This window comes from Callithrix jacchus, chromosome 2, assembly GCF_049354715.1.
Source record: "Callithrix jacchus isolate 240 chromosome 2, calJac240_pri, whole genome shotgun sequence".
NCBI classification, from domain to species: domain Eukaryota; kingdom Metazoa; phylum Chordata; class Mammalia; order Primates; family Cebidae; genus Callithrix; species Callithrix jacchus.
In genome coordinates this window covers 170,536,022-170,561,432 of record NC_133503.1, presented here as the reverse complement: position 1 = coordinate 170,561,432, position 25,411 = coordinate 170,536,022, and the positions used below count along the sequence as shown (strand labels likewise).

At 42.2% G+C, this 25,411-nt stretch overlaps 1 protein-coding gene and 1 long non-coding RNA gene across 5 annotated transcripts in view; one reads left to right on the top strand and one right to left on the bottom strand.

Moving 5' to 3' along the window:
* PRLR (prolactin receptor) overlaps positions 1-25,411 on the bottom strand; it is a 170,729-nt gene that overhangs the window by 13,915 nt on the left and 131,403 nt on the right. For 3 of the 4 annotated variants that reach the window (XM_008992156.5, XM_054246610.2, XM_017964592.4), the window contains exons 3-7: positions 12,357-12,469; positions 9,366-9,498; positions 7,774-7,943; positions 2,471-2,640; positions 416-557 (exon numbers count right to left, since the gene is read on the bottom strand). In XM_008992156.5, coding sequence (XP_008990404.1) covers positions 416-557; positions 2,471-2,640; positions 7,774-7,943; positions 9,366-9,498; positions 12,357-12,426 — 685 coding nt within the window. In that variant the 5' untranslated portion in view covers positions 12,427-12,469. 4 annotated transcript variants of the gene reach the window in all.
* On the top strand, positions 13,376-24,071 carry LOC144581474 (uncharacterized). Its single transcript, XR_013532342.1, has 4 exons — positions 13,376-13,603; positions 13,872-14,013; positions 18,242-18,344; positions 21,408-24,071. It is a non-coding gene; the product is annotated as an uncharacterized LOC144581474 (long non-coding RNA).

Sequence of the window (25,411 nt, the reverse complement as noted above, 5' to 3'; positions counted from 1 at the left end):
CCCATGTCTTCACTAAAAGACTGAAGTATAATCCATAGCAGAGACTGAGCATTGGTTCATGCCTTTGAGACAGGGTAATGCCTTATAAATTCTGGCAGAACTAGATGATGACCTTGACCAAATCTTCTAAATGATAGGAATGGGGCAGATGGTGGCGGCAGAATGACTGACCATCAAGCCCCTTGAGACACCAGGGCCATGTCTGTAGCCTTATCCTAAAACTGTTCTCCACTGGCAGTAATCCAGGGAGCAATGCTGCTCTTCAAAATCTGTGTATTGGGCAGAAAGTTTATAAACCCACCTCTTCTATTCTGGCTAAGGCTCAAAGTTGTTTCTCTATTACTAGTTATTATATGCAAATATACCATTTAGAACACATTTAGGGACATAAGCAAAAAAGAGCCAAGATGCTCACCACTAGGTATCTGAATGGAGTATTCTGGACTCCAGGAACTCCAATATCCATGGTCTGGCTTGCAGCGAACTTGGACAAGATATTTCTGTCCTGGATGTAGGCTGAGAACCTTAAAGTCTGTTTGCTGCCCAGCAAAATGGGTCTAAGGTAGAATAAGGAAAACAGAAGTCACTTCTGACATTTGTTGTGAAGAAAGAGTTTTTCCCTAAAAAATAAACTACGGCGGAGTTAGGCTGAACAGTCATACACAGAGCATTCCCAGCTGTCACTGCTCCACTGTCTTAGCCCTATCTCTTCCTCCTCTTAAAATTGCTCATCAAAAATTTAACAGGTTTTCTATCTTTCCATTTGGGATTCTACTTCAGAAAAGTCAAATATTCTGCATTCCTCCCACTTGGTGAAAAACAACTAGTTAATATAAAGAATTGTTAGCTTTTAAACCTTAATGAAATAACTGATTCCATAATAAATTGGTGTTAAAGACACGAGGTGAAAGAGAATTGGGCATTCATGTATGGGGAAAGTAGTAGCATACAAATTAAACATGACTTTACAATCAAGGGATCAGTGTGTCATCTCCCCAATTCAGGGACCAGTTTTAGCATCACTTATAATGGGTTAACCAGATAGTTTTTGACATCCGATTAAATACAATATAGAGTACATAATATCACCTCTGAATCTGCCAATTCTTGGCAAAAATTGTTCAGCCTACATCTAATCAAGTCTGGTTACAGGAAATGGAGGCATAGAGAAATTAGCTCAATGACCCGACAAAGAACTGATCAGAGAAATGTAGAAGGTGGGATACTGTATGGGACAAGTGGCCCAGTCTTCTCATTGCACTGAAACTGAAGGGATATAACAATCAGTTACAATGTGTGGTCTATGAGTGGATTCTGGTTTGGACAAAGTAGCTGTTAAAGATATTTGGAGACACTGGGAGGAATTAAACTAGGGACTGGCTATTAAGTGATATTAAGGAATTTTAATTAATGGTCTTATGTGTGATCTTATTTTGGCTATGTTCAGAAATGTACCTTTTTTTTTTAAAGAGGCATAGACTAAAGTATATAAAGGTGGAATATTGTACTGCCTGCAATTTACTTATTTCTTTAGGTTGAAGTATTTTATTTATTTATTTGAGACAGCCTTGTCACCCAGGCAGGACCCTGACTCACTGCAACTTCCACCTTCCATGTTCAAGCGATTCTCCTGCCTCAGCCTCCTGAGTAGCTGGGATCACAGGCACCCGCCACCATGCCTGGCTAGTTTTTTTGTATTTTTAGTATAGATGAATTTTTGCCATGTTGGTCAGGCTGCTCAAACTTCTGACCTCAAGTGATTCACCTCCCTCAGCCTCCCAAAGTGCTGAGATTACAGGCATGAGCTACTGTGCACAGCATTTTTTTTTTTTTTGAGTAGAAGTTTCACTCTTGTTGCCCAATCTGGAGTGCAATGGCACCATCTTGGCTCACTGCAACCTCCACCTCCTGGGTTCAAGCAATTCTCCTGCCTCAGCCTCCTGAGTAGCTGGAATTACAGGCATCCAGCAAAGTTTTTGTATTTTTAGTAGGGATGGAGTTTCCCCATGTTGGTCAGGCTGGTCTTGATCTTCTGACCTCAGATGATCCACCTGCCTTAGCCTCCCAAAGTGTTGGGATTATGGGTGTTAGCCACTGCACCTGGCCTGGTTGAAGTATTTTAAAGTAAATAAAAACACAGCCATTGACTATGACTGAGATTTCCCCCTCCTACCTGGTGCCATTTAAGTTCTCTCATGAGGGTCTAGATCTAAAATGTATTAAGGGAGGCAGTTTGGAAACCTGGTCAAATGTCTTTGCAGTGCAAGATACTAGCCCGAGGAGAGCGTGAAGATGAGCCCCCATCAATCCCAATAGAGGGGAGAAGAACTTTTCACATCTGGGTGAGTCATAACTGCATTGGAGGCCAATACAATGACCCAATAATTAGGAGGAACAACTGTTTTCAGTTGTGAGAGCTTTATCCTTGCCAAAGGCCATGGTTCCTTCAACAAGCATATGGATCACTCACCTCCCATTCCTCTGCGTTCTCGGGTTTTAATTGAATTTCATACAGGAGCGTGAACCAACCAGTTTTTAAGTCAATCAGGGTAGGTGGAGACCATTTAATCCACAGATAGGGTTTTTTGTCTTCTGGCTGTTTTACTTCCACAACCACATTCAAAGGAGGGTCTGGTTCAACTGTGGAAATACAGCAACGTCCAGTAGCACTCACTGCTTGCACGTTTATTTTGCCTTTACCATTTTCTATCAGGAATTCCATTTTCTATTTATCATCTCACTCTTCTCACTGTACCATAAGCCCCCAAAGACCAGGGATTCCGGTCTTCTACCTCTTGGTATGTGACCAACCGTATTTGTGCATACAGATGAGATTTAGGTGGTAAGAATATTAAGCAGCTGGGATTTCATTCTCTGCACGTTCTCGTTTTCCATTAGCTAGAGTCTCATAGCTATCCCCATAATTTTCATGACGACAGAGACAAGGGGATAAAAACTGGGCTGGGATTTGCAAAAGTGGGAGTTGGCGTGGAAGACTATAGGGAAGAGATTTCAAATAATTTATTTCCTTCAGCTGGGAGTGAGAGTCTCCTTAGTGACACACGGCTTTCGTGAATGAACTATTCATAATCATAACTCTGTAGATAGCAGGTTTACAGGTTCCATCTTTGCTTCAGCAATTACATCTTATATTCAACATACACATTACACCAACATACACGTTACACCCCGTGGTGAATGAGATCCACTCTCCCAGATGTTAAATTATTAAAATGCACATGGAGGTTGAGCTTTTTGGCAATGATCCTTTTGGTGATTTCATAACAGTCCATTGGCCCAGTCACTCATTCAACAAATGTTTAGTGAATTCCTATTAGCAAAATAATAGCTAATGTCTCTCGAGTATTCACTATACGCCAGGGACTGTAAAAAATACTATCTCTGCATCATTTTTTATAATCCTCTAACAACTCCATGAATTGCTGTACCCATTCATTTTACAGAGGAGGAAACAGGCTTAGAAGAGGGAAAACTACTTGCCTAAGGACACATATTTGGTAAAAGTGTTATCTGAACCCATAACTATATGACTTAGAGGAAGCGGCCTCTACCATTTCACTCTACCATGGTAGTAGACTTTGCATTTATGTCAGGTGCTGGAGAGCAGGCCTGGGATTAGGTTGAGGTGAGTGAAGTGCATAGGATACAAAATTAAGGAGGGACAAATGGCCAAGAAGCACATGAAAAGATGCTCAAGGTCATTAGCCTTCTGGGAAATGCAAATCAAAACCTCAATGAGATACCATTTCACATCTATCAGCATGGCAAGAATTCGAAAAATGAAACATAACAAATGTTGGTGAGGATGTGGAGAAATTGGAACCCTCATATATTGCTGGTCGGAATGTAAACCAGTGCGGCCACCGTGGAAAACAGTCTGGAAGTTTCTCCAAAAGTAAAATTAGAATTGCCATATTACTCATCAATTCCTTTCCTAGATATAGATTCAAAAGAATTGAAAACAGATGTTTAAGAAAATCTTGTGTGTAAATTTTCATAGCAGCGCTATTTATAATAGGCAAAACCGAACAAATCTAAATGTCCATCAGCTGATGAACAGTTAAAAAATGTGTTAGAGGCCAGGCATGGTGGCTCACGCCTATAATCCCAGCACTTTGGGAGGCCTAGGTAGGAGGATCACCTGAGGTCAGGAGTCCAAGACCAGCCTGGCCAATGTGGTGAAACCCCCTCGCTACTAAAAAGACAAAAAAATTAGCCAGGCATGGTGGTGCACTCCTGTAGTTCCAGCTACTTGGGAGGCTAAGGTAGGAGAATCGCTTGAACCCAGGAGGCAGAGGTTGCAATTAGTCGAGATTGTGCCATTGCACTCCAGCCTAGGTGACAAGAGTGAAACTCCATCTCAAAAAAAAATATGTGATATAGCTACATATTTTATGATTCCATATATATATGAAATATCCAGACGAGGCAAACTCCCAGAAACAGAGAGCAGATTAGTGGTTGGCAGAGGTTAAGGAAGGGAGAAATGAGAAGTAACTGCTTAGTAATGGATATGAAGTTTCCACTGAGGGAGACAAACGTGTTTTGGAACTAGATAGTGGTAATGGTTGCACAATATTGTAATAAACTAATGCCATTCAATTGCATACTATAAAATAGCTGAAATGGTGGATGTGTGTTTTGTGCTTTTTACCACAGTAAAAACAAATAAAGTGGCTTCCTGCTGGTAAGAATTAAAAAAAAGAAAATGAAGGAGGCATTTACTCTAGTAGGCTCCTGTGGCTACAGCCCCTGTGAGTACCTTTCTAAGACTCAGGTTCCGGGGTGCTGGCTTGCCTCACCCAGTCTCAGTCCTCCTGGTCAGTGACATTTTCTCTATTCATTTATTATTTCCTTAAATCAACCTCTGTACCAGATGGGGAAAGAGTGAGTGTAACTATAGTGTACTTGGCATTATGACCTACATTTGCCTAAAAACCAACATTTAAGTATTTGCCACCCACTGCGGAAGGACTCACGCCCACTGTCCATGCCATCACCACTCCACTGAGAAGACTGTGAATGGCTCCTCTGGGAAACTGTGAGGCAACAGCCGTGGGGCTTTCCAAAACATGATCCGTGCATTTTTGGTGCTGCCAAGGCTGAAGGCAAGGTCATCTCCGAGCTGAATGGGAAGCTCACTGGCATGGCCTTTCATGTCCCCGCCACTGTGTTGGTCATGGACCTGACCTGCCATCTAGAAAAACCTGCCGGATATGATGACATCAAGAAAGTGGTGAAGCAGGCATCGCAGGGCCTGTTCAAGGACATCCTGGGCTACACTAAGCACCAGGCTGTCTCCTCTGACTTTAAAAGCAACATGCACTACTCTACTTTCCATGCTGGGGCTGGCACTGCCCTCAATGACCACTTTGTCAAGCCCATTTCCTGGCATGACAATGAATTAGGCTGTAGCAACAGGATGGTGGACCTCATGGCCCACATGGCCTCCAAGGAGTAAGACCCCTCCAAGGAGTGGGACCACCAGCCCTAGTGGGCGCAGAAGAGCAAGAGCGAGGCCCTCAGCTACTGGGGAATCCCTGTCGTACTTAGTTCCCCACCAAACTGAGAATCTCCCCTAACAATTTTCAAGCAGACCCCCTGAAGAGTGGGGGCTTAGGGAGCCCTACCTTGCCTTGTACCATCAGTAAAGTTTCCCCTGTACCAAAAAACAATTGCCATCAATTCTAAGCTGGTATGTTACTGAGTAAATACCTAAGAAAGATTATTTTGAGTATATTTCCTAAACAAATGATAGCTAATAAATAAACATTTTAAGTTAAATACATACCAAGCAATGCTTCTGATAAAAAATGGTACAAAAATTCAATTCAAATGTTCAAGATGTACCTTTTAGTGCATACTTTCCCAGCCCCAGCACGACTTGCATTTTGGACTGGATGTTTCCTTCTTGCAGGGGACTGCCCTATGCTTTGTAGAATGCTTCGAGGATCTCTGGGCTTTATGTACCACATAGAAGTAATAGTCCTGCCTCCCCACTTTCCTAGGTTGTGATAATAAAAATAGTCTCCAGTCATTGCCAAATATCCTGTGGGAAGCAAAAACAGCTCCCAGTTGAGAACCACAGCTTTCAAGTGTTTTCAGCGTAACTAAATATTACTCAACCACAAAGAATTCTACTTCTGAGCAATTATCTGCCAATGATGTCATTCTGTACTGCAGATTATCACTGGCTAAGAGTCTAAGTGTCAGAAAATGTACCGTGCACTGTAAACTGAACTTCCATGGGCTGTCAAACCGCTGTAGGCTGCAGGGTTATACTAGAGTTCTGTGGAGACTTATTATTTTGAAAAATATGGTCCAACATATTCTTTCACCAGAGAGTTTGTTTTCCAGAGTCAATGAAAATTTCATATACATTTGTTCATTTCTCTTTTGAAACATACTACTTTCTTCAGTGAACTCTTTTTTTAAGGATCACATTTATTAAAACATTTGCTAATTTCAGAACATTTCTTGCTTTTATTGTTTTGCCTTCAAATATTATAACTCTTGAGGGTAAGGCAATACACACACACACACACACACACCACACTTATATAAAATTTATAATCCATCATGGAAGGACTCATGTCCACAGTCCATGCCATCACTCCACAAAGAGGACTGTGAATGGCCCCTCTGCACAACTGTAGTACAACAATCATGGGGCTCTCCAGAACATCTTCCCTTCTTCACCACCCTTGATGTCATCATATTTAGCAGGTTGTTCTAGACAGCAGGTCAGGTCCATGACCGACACATTTGTGGTGGGGACATGGAAGGTCATGCCAGTGAGCTTCCCATTCAGCCTGGAGATGGCCTTCCTGCAACCTTGGCAGCACCAGTAGATGCAGGGATGATAATCAATCTCTGTGTGTGTGTGTGTGTCATGTGTGTGTGTGTCTCTGTGTGTGTGTGTATGTCTCTGTGTGTGTGTCTCTCTGTGTGTGTGTGTCTCTGTGTGTGTGTGTCTCTCTCTGCGTGTGTGTGCATGCGCACACAGAGCATTGGTAATTTTTAACATTTACATTACCTCATTTTCTTGAACACTATGTTTGTCAAGGATTACATGGTACCACCTCACATTATCTTCTTATGCTATAAAAGTAACATGTTTAGTAAAAAAAATTACAAATGGTGTGTGTGTGTGTGTGTGTGTGTATATCTACATCCACGGCAATTGCTCCCATTGCTTTGCCCCAAACTCATACGTGTGTGTGTGTGTATACATATCACATATATACAACACATATATGTTGTGGATCAACATACACACACACACACACACACATATGAATTTGGGGCAAAGCAATGGGAGCAATTGCCGTGGATGCAGAACCAGATGAACCCTTCTAAGAGGTTCTTCTTCATAGAGCAGCTCTGTCTTCCATGAAAAGAAATAAAAAGAAATCTCAGCTGCTAAGGAAGAAGGGGACATTGATTACAAAGGAAGGGCAAGATAGAAGGACTGGCAAGGAAAGCAAACATAGAACATTTGTGCTGAGTGCAAGAGGATGAGGGTCAAGGGTAAGCACAGGAACACAAGGATCCCAAGTGCCAGCCTTAGTGTCATGGATGACTTGATAAAAAATGATTTGAAATGCTCAGTTGACAAGCATACTGTGAATTTTCTCATCCTTTTTTGGGGTGGGGGATCCATCCAAAACCCAAGAAAACTCACACTGAGTCTGACTGTTGGCTAATACATAATGGAGTAACAAATTTCTTACCCATTTCCCTTCCTCTTACCTATGTAAGTCACGTCCACATAGATTTCATCTGACAAAGTGCTTCCCATCTCGTTAGTAGCGTTGACTGTTATGATGTATGTCCTCCACATGGAGGTGTACTGCTTACCAAAGTGGCAGGAGTTGGGGCCACCGGTTACGTAGTCTGGACATTCATGTATGAATTTCTCTCTGCAATAAGTAATGTATTCGGAATGAATAAGAAAGTGATAAAGAGAGTCTAGTTTTTTCTTCATAGATCAATACCACTGGCCTTTGGGTATCAGAAATTTCAAGTGCAAAACCCAGAGCTGATGATTGGTTCCCCAGGCTTCCATGTTTCTCCCATTTCAGCTGAGAGTGAGAGAAAGAATAACATGCTGGAAAAGTTATTTTAGGGCCGCAAGTATTCTGTTTCTTATCAACCTCTCCCTTCCATAAGTGTTCTTGTGGGCTCTGGGATATATATTCCCTGCTGATAAACACTTGAGCTTTCAATGACTCGGGCACCACCAAACCCAGGTCACGCCCATGGGGTCACCTCAGGGAACTGGAACTTTCACCTGTCCACACACGGGGTGCAAAGCACAGTGCAGCAGCTTTGCACATGTGTGTTGAATTACATTCCATTTTTTAAAAAAGTGTCCAAGGGGACAAAAACTGATGCTGATCCATTTCAGACTGCACCAAGTCAGCAATAAAGTGAAGTGATGTTGAAAGGAGGTATTTCAGGCCCAAGTGGCTCAGTAGGCTGCTCACATTTAGACGTAGCCTCAGCGCAAGACACACTACACAGGTATAAAGGCTTATTCAATTCTGGTTGTATTTGAGTTCCTGAAATCTGTTTACATGATGCCCCTTTGGACTTTAGCTGGAATAACAGTTTTGTGTACAACAAAGTGCAGGCATTGGAAAGTGGGCCAGCTGTCTTTACCAGCAACTAAATATTTTCCTTTTTGAACAAGAGTGCAGCTGTCCGAGGATTTCCAGGAGGGTCTCATTGTGAGTGTAACAAAATGCTTGCACAGAGACAATCTGGTTTAGCCCTCATTGCAACCTTAGGTCCAAATATGTCCTCCAGGAGATCATGGCTCTTGGATCAGCAATCTGCTAAGGAAAAACCTCACCTTCTTCTCCCTACAAGGTTCTTTATTTTCTTGAACATGAAACAAGTTTGAAAGCCTTGTACCATGTCTATCAAGGATTATATGGTGCCACTTCACATGGCCCTCTTATGTTGCAAAAGTGACATGTTTAGTAAAAAAAAAAAAAAAATTACAAATGGCATAAAGTTTATAGATGAGCATCTAAGATTAACTAGCACTTAAGAAACACTTTTATGGGGCCTGAGGCTACAACCTAAGCTGTGACAGGGATTTGAAACATTACTGATATTGCACTGCTATGGCTGGTTACCTTATGTATATTGATGCAGCTCTTAACAGACATTTATAGGACAATGTGGGCATGGACCTTAGACTCCCCTTTCCCAAGTGGTATGAATCTTACTGGTGTAAATTCAGGGAAGTGCTGTCACTCAGAACCAGTGTTTCTTTGGCCTGGAGAATGGAAATACTCATGTGTGGTTGGACAGGAGAGAAGGAAACTTCTTACCCTTCTTTGTGGTAAGCCAGTGAATAATTGGTAGGAAGTCCTCCATCTGCCCCAGGCCTCCACCAGCAGGTGAATGTTTCCTTATTGGGAGAACGACATTTAAAAATCTCAGGTTTCCCAGGAGGTGACTGTCCTAGAAAAAGCCAGAAGCCACTGCATCAATATTGAGGTCTATTTAACCATTTGACCCTTCTGCTGGTGGCAGAACAGACTGATGGAACCCAAGCCAGTGATGAAGTCTCAGGGCGAGGAGACCTAGGGTGGCTGCTCAGCAATGTCAAACATCAGCAACACTCCTCTGTGGGCTACGCTGATGTTGGCAGGGCTCTTAGAGAGCTTTGCAGTGTGTGTGTGTGTGTGTGTGTGTGTGTGTGTGTGTGTGTGTGTGTGTACTTTCAGATGGAGATACCAATAGCCTATGTGAGGGTTAGTGACTGCAAAATTTCAACAAAGAGTGAACCTTGAATGCAAGATAGACACATAAGGATTGAAGAGTGTGTGGTCTTTTGTAGTCCTATGAAGTCTGTAAAGCTGATACCCTCTCATTCTAAGGGGATCATACAAAGAATCCTTCCCAGGTATGAGCAACCTGCATACACTGCCAAAACAACACCCTTTGGCACTTATCCACTCTGCTCACCAATCTCCATCTTTCTGCCGCCCCCCACACGATGAACTCAACCTGTTCCTGATCTTCTGCCCATTTACTGCATCGCTGAAGCTCCCTGCATCTGGGCGTCCCTCCCTTCCTCTTTCCCCGTCTTCTCCTTTCTCTTCACTTTTTCTTGATTTTATTCAGCTTTGATCTTGTGACCCAGACTCACAATCTATCTTCTCATCCACCCCATCCCCATTTCTGAATCTTAGTTTTTAGTCCTTGTTTGTCTTAGATTTTTTCTCTTTCTTTTTTTTGTGGTGAGGTTGCAAAAGGCTTCCTTTTGATTCATAGGGCTTGAAAAGTGTGTGGCCCTTTTGTAATCTCACAGGGTCTATAAAACTATAATTCGATGGATCTTTTTGGGATAGGGGGTGTGGTAAGGGGTAGGAGAGTGGCCAGCTCCTCTCCTGGCTCTGAGCAACCACTGTTATCTAAGAGCTGTACCTACTTCCAGGCTGGACTCTAGGAGGTCTCAGTGAGGTGGTGTGAAAATACAACACCAAGTATGTAAAATTTTTTAGTTGCCAAATCCCCAAAGCTCTTGGCAAGTGGGCCCCCATTTCTCTTCCTTGGATGTCAGGTTCAAAGAGGGACAGCAGAGCCTGTGAGTTTGCCCTGATGCTGTGGGGCTGGGGAAGCCACCATGCTCACCTCTATGACTTCAGCGGCTCCTCTGTTTTGTATAGCTGGATGCTCTAGCATGGAGTTCAGGATGTCAGGGACAGAGAGGAGCACTTTCAGAGGTGGGCCAGCACCTCTGGGGGTTCTCTCTGTTTTCTCCCCTATACCTCATGCAGGCTCCAAGGCCAGAAGATCTAGCTGAGCACCAGATCAGAAACAGCAAGTTAGGAGGAGACCTCAGCGGGGGGAAATGGATGCGAAGAGGGGTCTCTAGGCAGAGCTGGCCAGAAAGAGAGATTCAGTGGAATGGCATGTTGTGGGACACAGGCTGGAGCCCAGGACAACAGGCTAGTAGTATCAGCTGGAGCTTACCTACCCTCCCGCTCACAGGCCCTGCTGAAATCCATCCGCGCCAGCCTGGGGCGGCTCTGCCAATATTTGTAACAATGTTCATCCTCTAGGGACAATTTATTTAGGATAAGCTGTTGCTGGGAGTCACAGCAAGAATGCAAGTTTTTGTTTTGCTTTGTTTTTGTCATGAATGGGAAGAAGCGTGTGAAGTAGAAAGAAAAGCTTATTTAAAACATTCAAACCCTATGGTTCAGTAATGAGCACACTCAGAAGCCAATTAGGGTGATCATTGATTTCTTGAGTATTTAGAGTTTCTCTTGCAGGTCATTCTGACCTCTGCTTTCCCCTTTTTATCTCTTTGAAAGCTTCTCTTCTTATTTTACTGTTTATTAATAGTACCTTCTGGAGACTCAAGAGAAGAGGGTAGATTTGTAAAATTGCAATTAGACAAATGTTTCCTTCATGTACATTAGAGGAGTAAGTTAAAATTAATGTACTTTCTCAATGCACAGAAACACAGAGAAAACCACACAGGTACCACATGCACAGGTATGTAGATGCCCACACAGGGCCCAAATCAAAAGTACACCCCCCCCACACCGAGAAATACATACAGGTGCATACTCATGGAAATACATACTGGTATGCACACAGGTACATGCAGAGAAGTGTACACATATGGATATGTACACACACAGACATACATAGAAGTATTCACGTACAGGTTCAGACAGAGAAGCATTTACAAACAGGTCCATATGGAAAAGTTAATATCTACACAGGCACATATAGAAGCCTGCACACCCAGAAATGCACAAGGGTTGACATACAGAAGTGTGTATTCACAGGCACCCACCCTCTCATTTAGCTGTGGACTTCATTTCTCCTATTAGCACAGATTATAGAGTTGGCTGTACCTGCTTCCCACTATGTAACAGCAATCTGCTATATCCCATCATGGTTTTTCAAAGATTTTTCATATGCATTATTTCATCTGTGGTAGAGGAAACATCACTATCCTTACTTTGAAAATTTGAAAACCCAGAGAGTTAGGTAATTGGCTCTAGCTCACACAGATAGAAACTGGTAGGACCTGGATTAGAACTCAGGTCCTGTCTTCAGAGCTGTTTCATTACACTCCTGGAATGAGGACAGACGGCAGGGAGCACAGTGACAAGATTTTGCCCTAACTGCATTAATTTTTCTCATTAACTTTCATGCAAAAATATTGCAAATAACTTAATAGCAGCACATAACACAAGCATTTTCATTTTTCATAATAGCATTGCAAGGAGACTGCAATGGACCCTGTTGACAAACACCCCAGGCAATGAAAGAGAGCATGATAGTCTCTTACTTACCATTCAGAAGGCAAGTGTTGAAAAAAAGTAGCAGAGTGAAAACAGTTGCAGATGCCACATTTTCCTTCATGTTGGCTGCCTTCTCTTGCTACAGGAAATGTATCAGAGGTTCACTGGAAGAGAAAGGCACCAGGTAACTTTTGTGAAATGACAGTCTGGTCAGGCACATCCACCACTTTATTGTGGGTGTTTGCAACTGATTGTTGCTCCTTGCTTAATGTGAATGACAAAACAGGAGGAAAGGAATGTAGGAAAATGTAACAGGGTTGGATGGCTTGGCACGAAACATTGATTCACACACGCTGGGAAAAATTCCACCACCAGAGGTCCTCAGATGACAAGGTAGAGAGTTCAAGGGGAGCCAAGGCAGTCAGTTCCTTTGCACACACCCAGAGAAAAATTGTTCTCTTTCCACCCCATACCCACCTAACAATATAGCATTAATCTCACATAACTTAGATTGTATATCCTACAGGAAAATCCTTCTATGAGGGCTCTTGCCCTTGTCCATCAACCAAAAATTCTCCAGGCTGAAAAGTCTGTACCCTCAGTATAATCTCAACCTAACTATGTTGATTCCATTGAGTTAGGGAGGCTTTAAAGGTTCAAGCTGGAAGTCTTCTAGGATATATGCATCACCATGAGGTGAATCACACAATGAACTCTAGTGAATCTCCACGTGGTTTCTTTCTCCTGTTTGGAAAGGCCCATAAACAAAAGATAATAAACTCTGGTAATAATTTAAATCCCTTGGGTTCAGAGTATTAAGTAAATTTTGAACCTGCAGGGGTTGGGAGTTTGGGGCAATATATTATTAATATTATTATTGTTACCCTTGGAACAACTTTCAAAGCCTCTAAATGTCCTTCTAAGAAAAAAGGATTTTTAAAGACATTTGGAAAAAATGGCTCATTAGTCTTGTTGGACTTCAAACAACTAAGAAAACAATAGATTTGATGAACTAAGTGTAAATTCTTAGAAACGCATGGCTTAAATTTCTCTTTAATTTTTAAATCAAGGGAAGAACATTCAAGGTCAAAGCTGCTCATCTTGGGACATTTGAAAGGTCTGAATGTGTTTGATAAGCCCCTGAAAGACCAACCTTTGCTATTGCTCCGTGTGGGACATAGAAAGGGAGAAAGCATAGCCGCAGTAAAGATTGGACACCCCGGCACCATCAAGCAGCTCTCTTATTCCGAGGCTCCAGCTTCAGTAAAGGATCCTGGCCCAGCAGCGGATCCTGTGAGGTGACCTGCATTTTGTTTTTTTTGGGACCTTTTACGTGTTCCTGCAAGATTTTTTCCAAACAAATGCCCACCCATGGTGCACTTTCTAAATCACCTGCTCCATCTCCCCTCTAAGGGTCATCTAATTAAAATCGAATGGTTAAAGGCTCCCAATGGGTTTAAAATAATGCCTTTGACCTCTAGAGCATCAACTATGGGCAGGCACTGGGGAAAGTAAGTACCTTAATCACGTAAATTTCATTTGTTATCACAACCGCCCTGTGTGCAGGTACAGGTTTTAACAGATGAGCAAATGGAAGTACAGAAATGTAGCAGATTGTCGGTCACATGCCTATGAGAGAAAGGCATCTGGGAAACCTGAGAGCCACTGAGAAAACATCCCGTGTGAAGTCTGTGATGGGGGACCCAAGGTGAGCAAAATCAAGCCTTGAGTGGCTGTGGCATTCTGAGTAGGAGCAGGACAGCCAGAGCTGAGAGAGGCTTTCTCAGCTATTGACCTACTTATGCCCAAGGGCCTCAAACACTGTTGATCTCATGAATCCAGCCTCATTAGGTTCATATAGCCCAAAACTGTTCTTTATCCTGGTGATCTGGTGAGCTCAGCCTGGCTTGGAGACGAGATTCTACTCACTGGCTGAAGACTTTCTATAATATCCCTTTACTGAAACTTCCTTTCTCTTTTGGGCATCACACTAGCACGCTTAAGATCAACGTGCTATAAATCAGACCTTCCTGGTGAGGTTGGGTGCTATCCGGAGAGCTTTGCTGAAGCAGGGCTCCATGTGTTTTACAGAAGAAACTCTGGGATAGGAAGCAGAGTGGTCAGGCGGGAGTAGATATTAGATATTGTCATCTGCTTATATCTTCTCATCTGCTAGTGCAGGATCAAAGAAAGTCTTCTAAATAAAGTTTTCCTGTAATAATGTCTTCAGGAAGCATTCTATGAATGAACAAAAAAAAACTTTCCCTTAGGGATTTCTTGAGACGTATCCTGGAATCTGGTTACTATGATGCACATTCTAATGCCTGAAACCTCCATGCCAGAAAATTAGACATACTCACAGTGGTGTCCTCACAGTGATTTCCCAACTCATCCTGCATTTTTCTTCCCAGAAGGGCAAATACAATGGGGGTAATTTAACCTTTAGAGAGAAAGATAATCACAACTTCTCACTCCTAAAGAGCTATACTAAATGTTAATTAACTCTGATCATACAAGGAGATGGTTCGCAGTACTAGGCACACCTGTATATCCACGGGCTTTTTTTTTTTTAAGGCTGGCAGACTCCTAAGCTGGGGATAAATTAGGTGTCTGTCTCTCTGAGTCTATCCTGCATTACACTCAAGATCTTGATCATCGGCAGGCATGGCCCTTCTTATTCTCTCCCAACTGGGACTGGAATGTCCAATGAGGGTCCTCATCTTTTTAAGATGTTAGAGCAGCAAATGGCTCCAAATATTTGTAGTTCAGTTAGGAAAAGTCAGCCCCACACAGCCCAGGGACTATCATCTTAGGCTTCACTCCTCAGCAGTTCCTTGGTTGTGACTGAGGTTTAAAAATGCAGGTGGTGGAGCTGCAGATCAGGTCTGTAGCCAGTTTGCAGCCCCACACCTTGCCGTGGCTAGCTGCCTCGGCTTCCTTGCTTCCTGATCCTCAAAGACAGTCTTATCCTTCTGCTTCTCCCCTTACCTTTTTCAAACACGCCTTCCCACCACTCTGTGGCCAACTGTGGTGTAAACTCGAAGAAAAGTTCCTTCTCCCTCATGTTTCTCGGCATCAGTGCTGACCCTGTTTAGGCCCTCTCTTTCCAAAAGCCTCCCTTCATTCACCTTTCCATTAAGCCAAGTCTCTTCCACAGAGGCCAACAGTTGAGAAAAAGGCCCAGAAACTTGTGCTTTTGGGAAACTAGAGCCAGTCTCCCCACATGAAAAATTGGGGTCACAGTCCCGTGGCCTGGGCTGATGGTACTCTCCACATTAGGAAGGGAAGGCCACAGCAGAGGAGGCAGTGTGGTCTTATGAGAGTTAAAAATAAACCAGATCCCAGCTCCCAACACGCCACTCCCCATTGTCAACACCTCATCCTCTGTCATACCTGCTCTTACGATCTGGCCGATGCAGTCCCTGAGCCAATCCTGGCTGCCAGCAATCTCAGCCCCATCATTCTGTGGAACTTACTCCCAAGACTGGTATCCAGTGATCCCCCTCAGCACAGTCCCCATCCTGTCCTGCTGTATTGTATCTGTTGCCCTAAACCTTCTACTCAGGTTTTTGACTCAAGTTCCCTGACTCCAGAAATGGACCTACCATGCTAGGAAGGGATTCTGAGGTTCTTTTTAGCTCTTGCAAGCTTAGTTCCTGGATAATCGATCAGGGCCCAATCCAACATTTGAATTTCACACTATTGTACATATGACATTATGCGCCACATAATGACATTTTGGTTAATGACAGACTGCATGTATATGATGGTGGTCCCATGAGATTATAAGCCTGTATGTTTATTGCTCTTTTTCTATGTTTAGATATATTTAGATACACAAAAACTTACCATCTGTAACAGTTGCCTACGGTGTTCAGTTCTGTAACCACTGTATAGGTTTGTAGTCTGGGAGCAATAGGCTATGTCATACAGCCTAGGTGTGTGGTAGGCTGTATGGTCTAGGTTTGTATAAGTACACTCTATGATGTTTGCACAACAGTGAAATCTCCTGACACATTTCTCAGAACTTACTCCTATGATTAAGTGACACTTATGATAGTATTCTGCTCAGTGAAGTATCTCAAAGAGAATACCTCTATATTACCACTCAGTTCGAGATTAACCAACAATAGCAGCCCAAAATCCAACTTGTGTCCCCACACAATCTCTACCTACTCCTTCCTGATAGAAACCATTCTTCCAGCTTCTCAGATTAATTTCACCTACCTTTGAACTTTATATCAATAGGATCATGCAGCATGCATTTTTGAGTGTATGTGTCTGGCTTCTTTCATTTCACATTGTTGTAGGATTCATCCTTGTTGTCACATGTCCTTTACATAATTTATTTTCATTTCATCTCATTCATGTTATATTGAATGAAATACCATAACTCATTTATTCATTCTACTATTGATGAACATTTGAGTTGTTTCCAGGTTTTGGCAAACTTCGGGTTTTGCTGAGACAGATCAAGACTCAATGGCAGGGAAGCCCTGCAAATCTCATAACCACTGTGTGCTGCCGGCTGTATCTCCTAGGAGACTAGATTACATTTTAAGTGCCCTTTTTTTGTCCTAAAAAAAACAAAAAGTCTCATTTCTTGCAAACACATTTTGAATACATTCATTCATTGTTTTCAGTGTTAGGCATTGTGTTAGATGCTTCCTTCTGGGTCCTCGGCCCTCTGGGTTTTCTTACCTGCCTTGTCCTACCTGGGCTAGATGGCCTGAGGCTAACATAACAGGGAACAAACCCCACATCAAGTACCTTTGAATTTCCAGGAGTTGGGCTTTTTTAAATTTTTTGAGACAGGGTCTTGTTCTGTTGCCCAGGCTGGAGTGCAGTGGCATGATCACTGCTCACTGCAGCCTACACCTCCCTGGGCTCAGGTGATTCTTCCACCTCAGCCTCCTGAGTAGTTGGGACTACAGGCATGTGCCAACCAATACCCAGCTAATTTTTGTATATTCTATAGTGACAGAGTTTTGCCGTGTTGCCCAGCTTGTCTCAAACTCCCGAGCTCAAGCGATTTACCTGCCTTGGTCCCCCAAAGTGCTGGGATTACAGGCATGAGCCATCGTGCCCGGCAAGAAGTTGGGGGTTTCTTTCCAAGTGTTGGTATAGAATGCCAACACTTAATCTGGAAAACAAAGGTCATAATGTGCTCAGGGTGGGAAGAGGAACAGTAGGGATTCGCTATTACATACCAGGATAAAGATTAAGACTGTTATACAAGCTCTGCCCAATGTCAACAGTCAATGATTGTAGAATGAATAAATGAAGCCCCAAAGGTGAAAAAAACAGAACAAGATTCTAAGACATGGGACCAAACCTTGCATCTGGAAAGACTGCACCCATGCTAGTATTTCAATTACTAGACTTACAGCTGGTGTAGATTTCAGCATTTGACAGGGGAATCTAAAGGCGTTTTAAGAATAATATAGGAACTGCTCTTTTAGGAAGACATTGAAAACTGGAGATATAGTGCCAAGAGAATCCTAGCCGGAAGGTGGGGAGATGAAGGTTCCAGCTGTTCTTGCTCTGCCAATAACTAGTTTCACACATACATGTGCCTACAATGAATGTTTATCTGCCCATAGTCCAGGCAGCATATCTACACATTTGTCTATGAAGGTGCACAGCAGGACACTTGCTCGTATGGTCGTTCATTATTTTTTATCACAACAATTATCCAGTTTACATTTTGCTGTTTCTTGAGAAGGTTTCCATCTTGTACCCTGTTTTGAGGTACCCATTGGTGAAAACATCCAGAACTTTCCATAGTGAATTACTTTTATATGAATTGTTTATCACCTTACAATCTGGCAGTTTAGTCAGAACATCATGACTGGGTGAAAGTAATTAGAAATAGTATAGAGGCTGCCGTAAAGTGTTCAAATCTGATTCCAGATATTCGCCTGCTCCTCTCCTAGAAACCCCAAAGGTTCCACTGAGGAAAGAACTTCCTGAAGACTCTGCGCTCTGTGATAAAACCAAGAGGAGCGCGTGTGCTGTGCATGGCGATGGCTGCATTTGGTAAGAGGCAGACGATCAGCAGAGATAGCATTTGCCTAAACCAGAGCTGAGTGAGGCCTCGGGCCACTCAGGGATACTATAAAGGACCATCTCTTGGCATCCAACCTCATCAGGGAAAATTACTCCGATGTACGGTCCTTTGCACCGTAGTCACTTTAATAACACAGAACACCCATGCTTCCCCATGGCTGGAGGTATTGCTTCCAAATCCAGTCACATTAACTCCACTCGCTCACCACAGCATCTCATCCTAGCAACATCTTTTATTACAGGGAGGCTTGTTTTTAAGAGGCCTTTTTGGCTTATAGGCAAGAATAGGAATTGGGTGAGTTTCATTTTCCCCTGGCCAGTGCACATGTGGGACAGATGGTGGAAAATCCATGTTGGCCTGATTATCAGAGGAACTAGTACCTCATGAGACCATCAATCAGTTACTAACAATCAAAAAAACACCCATAAATCGTACATTATGTTTTGCAGTTCTATAGACATCACTGGTTTTTAATCAAGGATTCCCATTACAGTCTAAGGAGTGTCTTAAAATTTCTTTTTTTCTTTTTGACTCAGAATCTTGTTCTGTCACCCAGGCTGGAGTGCAGTGATATGATCTCAGCTCACTGCAGTCTCTGCCTCTCAGGTTCAAGTGACTGTCATGACTTAACCACCAGAGTAGCTGAAATTACATATCTGCGCCACCTCGCTTGGCTAATGTTTGTATTTTCAGTAGAGATGTATCTTACCATGTTGGCCAGGCTGGTCTTGAACTCCTGGTTTCAAGTGATCTGCCCACCTTGGCTTCCCAAAGTGCTGGGATTGAGCCACCATGCCCAACCTTAATATTCCTCATTCTTTTGCTCTGTCCCTGGACATTCTCACTAATTGGCTCGGAAACAAAGCTAATTATTTGAAGCCAACATGGAAGATATGGGCATTTAGAAAAAACTTTCTAGATGATTCTATATTGAAGCCAGGGTTGAAAAACACTAACTTATGTGCTATCACCTAACATGTAAGTCCTCTGAGTCCTCTACAGCAGCTTTCCTCCTGATAACAGCTCACCCAGCATGCTCCCCATATAACACTTCCAATAGGAGGCAACCTTATCTCAAAAGCCTCTGCTGTTCTCAGACCTGTGTGGCAATAAAATCAGCAAACCCTTGTACAGAATACACTTATACACTTATAAATATATAAAAACATTTATACTATCATATGTGAAATGTCTCCCTGTGATCCATTGCATGCCAGGCACTGTTTTGTTAACTTACTTAACCCTCACAACAAGCCTGAGGTGTGGGTATGATTATTATTCCTAACAGATGAGGGCACTGAGGCCCAGAGAGGGTCTGTGAGTTGTCCAAGGTCTAGAGAGGGTCTAGTGAGTTGTATATGGAGGAAGAGGAATTCAGGATTTGATCTCTGGGGTCTGTGCTAACTATTACACTTTCTTTCTTTTTTTTTTTTGAGATGGAGTTTTGCTCTTGTTGCCCAGCTGGAATGCAATGGCACAACCTGGGCTCACTGCAACCTCCATCTCCTGGGTTCAAGAGATTTTCCTGCTTCAGCCTCCCGAGTAGCTGGGATTACAGACATGCGCCACCACACCTGGCTAATTTTTTGTACTTTTAATAGAGATGGAGTTTCTCCATGTTGGTCAGGCTGGTCTCGAACTCCCAACCTCAGGTGATCTGCCCACCTCAGCCTCCCAAAGTGCTGGGACTACAGGTGTAAGCCACCATGCCTGGCCATAATCACACTTTCAAAGGTGTAATGACCCTACCTTCAAGGAGCTCCAGAAGTACAAATTCCATGTTGGTTGTGAGGAGTGGGGACACATCAGAGGACCTTGGGGTTGTAGCTTCTGAGTCCTCTAAGGCAGTCCTCCTCCTGATAATGCTCACTCAGCATGCTCCCCCAACCCAAAGGCAGTTCTGATGCCAAAGGCTGTGGGAACCAGAGATAGCTCTTCAACAGTAGTAGGTATTCCTGGGGTATCCTGCCCGGGTACCACTACCCACTTCAGATCAAATGTGTCAAAATCTCTGGAAAGGGGGGCCTAGGAAGGGGCATTTTTGACAAGCACTGAGAGGATTCTTATCCAGCTCAAGTTTTAGAGCCCGAGCTTATGCTGAGAAGGGCAGGACAGGAAGATGCAGTGGAGAGGGCAGAGTGGCTTCCTCTCTACAGGAAATATTTAGAACTTAGATAGAGGCACTGGGGTTGTGATCTGTTGGGTTATTGTCCCCAACTATTTGCTTCCTCCTAGCCAAAGGATTACATATCCCTACCCTGTACTCGAGCATTCTGTGAAGGAATACACATCCTACCTCATTCACTTTGGACTTGGCCATGTGAAAAGCTGTGGCCCAAGGGATGTGAATGGTTGTGATGTTTTTTTGCTGTGTTTAACCTGAAGCTTAAATGCAATTGGGTGGTTTGGCTTAGGTCTCCTTGCTCTTGTTCTCCACTGCCCTTAGGATATCACAGATAGTGGTTATACCCTCAGTCTGGGTTTTAAAATGAGGAGACAGGTAGAACCCTGCTGAGCTCAGCTGAACCCAGCCAATTCTAGCAGAGCCACAGACAACCTGCAGCTGACTCACAGTCCTTATGTAAAGTGAGCGAAGAGTAAATGTTGTTATAAGCCACTGAGATGTCACTGTTGTTTGTTTGTTACTAATTGCAAAACTAATACAGGGCAAGAGGAGGAGAACATATGTTTTACAAGACTGTTCAAACAAGATTATCTTTTCACAGAGCTCTGTGTATCTTATATACGTGTGTGAATGTGGTATTCATCCAAACCCAAAATAACTTTACTTTGCCATAAAAAGTCATTATTGTATTAACTTTGTCTATTGTTATATTTTAATATCTAAAAACTCAGGCTTGGAAGGCGAGATGGAAAATTAAAATAAAAAAATAAATTATTGGCCTACTGGCACTGCTTAGTTGTCTCAGGAGGAAGAGAGCATCAGGAGTTCTGGAATCATGGGATTTTGGATCTTTAAGGGACCCAAAGACTTGAAAGGTATTCTAACTCAACCCCTCACTTTGACACAGGGGGAAACTGAGGCCTGGAAAAATGAAGTGTCTTGGCCACATGCCTGTGGGAGTATCTTTGGAGCTTGAGGGTGAGCACAACCGAGAACACTGACAAGTCTAAGAAGAAACTCTCAGGAACTTGTTGTTAAATGTATTTTCCCACTCTGATTCCTGCTCTCCCTATCAAGTCAGTTAGAACCTTGGAATCCATTCACAGGAATAGTAAAACATCAGGTGTCCATCAGAATTGGGTTTTCTTTTCTTTTCTGGCCACAGAGTTAAATTTACTTCATTGCTTCCCCTATAGTTAGATCAGGCCAGGTGATCAATGGTGGCTCTGAAAGTGGGTAGAAATAATATACAGTAACGCACTGAATGACAAACTTTGTCAACCGTAGACCACATAGATGGTAGCGGTCCTATAAGATAACAATGGAGCCGAAAAATTCCTATTGCCTAGTGACATCATGGCCATTCTAACATCATAGCATAATGTATTATGCCTGTGTTTGCGGTGACACTGGTGTAACCAAATCTACTGTACTGCTAGTCATATAAAAGTAGAGCACATAAAATTGTGTGTAGCACATAATAATTCATAATGATAATACTATGTCACTGGTTTGGGTATTTTCCATAATATACTTTTTATTGTTATTTTACAGTGTATTCCTTCTACTTAATCAAAAAAGTTAAGTGTAAAATACCCTCCAGCATGTCCTTCAGAAGGTATTCCAGAAGGCATGGTTGCCATGAGATGACAGCTCCATGCCTGTTATTATCCTTGAGCCCTTCAAGCGGGGCAGGATTTGGCGGGAAAGACGGTGATACAGATGATCCACTCTCAGTGCAGTCCTGGGCTAATGTGAGTGTTTGTGCCTTAGTTTTTAACAAAAAAGTGTAAACAGTAAAACAAAAACAAAAAATAGAAAAAATGGAAAAAAGCCTATAGTATAAGCATATAAAGAAAGAAAATGTTTTTGTGCAGGCAAACAACATGTTTGTGTTTTAAGCCAAGTATTCTTATAAATAGTAAAAAAAGTTTAAAAAAGTTTGTAAAGTTAAAAAGTCACAGCTAGCTAACGTTAATTTACTATTGAAGAAAAAAATTTAAAAACCAATTTGGTGTGGCTTAAGTGTACGGTGTATATAAAGTCTACAGTAGTGTACAGTAATGTCCTAGGCCTTCATGTTCACTCACCACTCATTCATTGACTCACCCAAAGCAGCTTTTAGTCCTGCAAGCTTTATTCATGATTACAGGCGTACCATTTTTTAATCTTTTGTACTGTGTTTTTACTGTACCTTTCCTATGTTTAGATACATGATACTTGCCATTGCGTTACCACTGCCTATAGTAAAATGGTGTATAGATTGTAGCGTAGAAGCAGTGGGCTATCCCATATAGCCTAGGTGTGCAGCAGACTATCCCGTCTAGGTTTGTGTAAGTACACTTTATGATGTTCGAGCCACAACAAGATCACCTAAGGATGCAATTTTTTTTTCAGAAAGTAGCCCCATTGTCAAGTGATGCATGACTGTACTTCTAGCCTAGTCCTGGTCTTTAAACATATCCCCTCCTCAGTTTCTCTCTCCCATATTACTGGCCTGAAGAAGATGAAATCGAGGACTTCAGGGTCCTAAAGGCTCAGTATAGCCAATAGATGAAAGGCTCTTGAGTTCATGCTGACCCGCAGCAAACTGTCACATGGGTGAGAAATAAACCTTTGGTTGTTATGCTCTGATATTAGAGGCTGGATGTTATAATGGCTAGCCTTATTTAGCTGGACAAATCTAGGGACAATCCAGGGACAACCAGTACAGCCTAGTGTATATGGTAACTACTACATTTAACCAAGTAGAAGAGTGGTGATTAAGATGGAAGTCTCCAACACCTACCTGACCCACTGCCATTGTCCCATCTGGAATACCATCATCAAAGTCCCAGAATAATCTCAGTTTGGCTTTGTCTACATATTCAGCCCCCTACACTGTTACCTTTATACATGTTCACAGGTGTTCAACCACACCTGTTGGGTGACTGACTGAATATTTGTATAAGGTCATATAAAATGCACTATTCTCATTTACAGATCCATGGAAACAGCACTTGGCCTTGAGTTGTGCAACTCCTTTCCATTAATCAATAGGTTCTCCATATTCCTAAGGGATAGGTCCTTCTTGATTCTTCCAATAACCTCTTTTGTGCAATTTGAACTCGAGGGCAGAGGGGTGACAAAGCCCACTGAGAGACTATCTCTCTCAGTTGGGCTAGTAGCTGAAGTGAATAAAAACTGCGATATCAAAATCAAGGAAATGTGGAGACTGTCAAGAACAGACACAACCTCCATTGTGAAATCTTCAATTAGCAAGGCAATAATAATCCTCAGCCTATTCTTTCTTTTCATTCATAAATGCACACAATGAAAACATGTTTCTCTGGTATCACACATGTCTAAATATCTAAAATATACATTTTCAGGAATGAAAACTTTTATATCTTAATCAATTGGGTGTACACTTCTAAAATGAGGTAGTCCTCTGACTACTTAATTGAAACTTTTAATGGAATACTGAGGTCATTTATGAATATAAAAATTATGGTGTAATATAGGATGTGCTCAGCTGCTTCTACAGATCAAGGGGTTATTACCAAAATCAAATGTCTGGGATTGAGCATTATCAGCTTCTGAGTCTTCTTTTGACAACCTCCTTCCCTCCCTCCATCCTTTCGCCCATCTCTCCTCCCTCCTTTGCTTTCCAATATCTTTTTCTTTCTTTTTTTTTTTTTTGAGACATAGTCTCACTCTGTTGCACAGTGGCGAGATCTTGGCTCACTGCAACCTTCACCATTCTAATTCAAGCAATTCTCCTGTCTCAGACTCCCGAGTAGCTGGACTACAGGTGCCCACCACCACATGCAGCTAATTTTTGTATTTTTAGTAGAGATGGGTTTTCAACATATTGGTGAGGCTGGTCTCCAACTCCTGACCTCGTGATCCACCCTCCCTGGCCTCCCAAAGTGCTGGGATTACAGGCGTGAGCCACTGCACCCAGCCTGTCTTTTTCTTTACATTCAACTTAACAGCTAATAGTTTTCACTTTTGTTAGTCGACTCTTTTCTAGATGACTCAAGAGTTTCTTCTAGTCCCGTCCACTCTATTGTTGCTTCTGATCTGATATGAATTAAAAAACCCAATAACTAAATTTTAGAAAATTAAAGTGATTTCAAATAAGAATAACTAGGTTCCAAGTGATGACTAAAGGCATTTCCTACCAATTCTGTAGGTAAATAGATTTTGTTGTATCTGTTTTGCTCAAAAACCTATTTATTTTGCTTCCTGGATCTCATATATGTTCCAGACAGTTAAGGTTGCTAGATAGGTGAATTTTAAATAATGATGCATTTCTGTGTTCTAAAGTAAGACAACTGAACTTAGGAAAATATGGTATAGTATGCTTAACATCTTAAAAGGCAAGCACTATTGTCAATTATAAAAGGCAGTTTCTTTATATTTCTTAATAAGTCTCCCATGCCAATAGTGCATATCAGCAAAGGGTACTGCTACCTCCCAATTGGATGCTAGGCTTTGAGACAATGGAAGTAGAGTGGGCTTCTGCAAATGTCTGCAAATTTGGCCATTAGGATATTGGCCTGGCAGATCCCAGTAAATTATCAGTGACTCACTGCTTTATAATAAGTATAGCACCACTTTGTATAGCATATAATCAATGGTATGTCTTCTAAATGTTCCTCTCTGAAGTTATTAATGTTTAAAAAAAGAGATTGGGAAGTCAAAACTCAAAATGTTAGTCAATTTCTCTTTATCTGTGTAGACATTCTTCCTAGTAGTTTACCCATGATGGTTTTTCATCCTTAGTCTGGAAAACATCCCATTCTCACATATCCATGCTTCTAAACTCAGCTTTGGAGACAGAATTTAATATTACCACAAGAATAATAGAATTTGGAAGGGAAGTTTGATGCTTTGTAGATACCCTCAATTATAGAAATTGCCAGT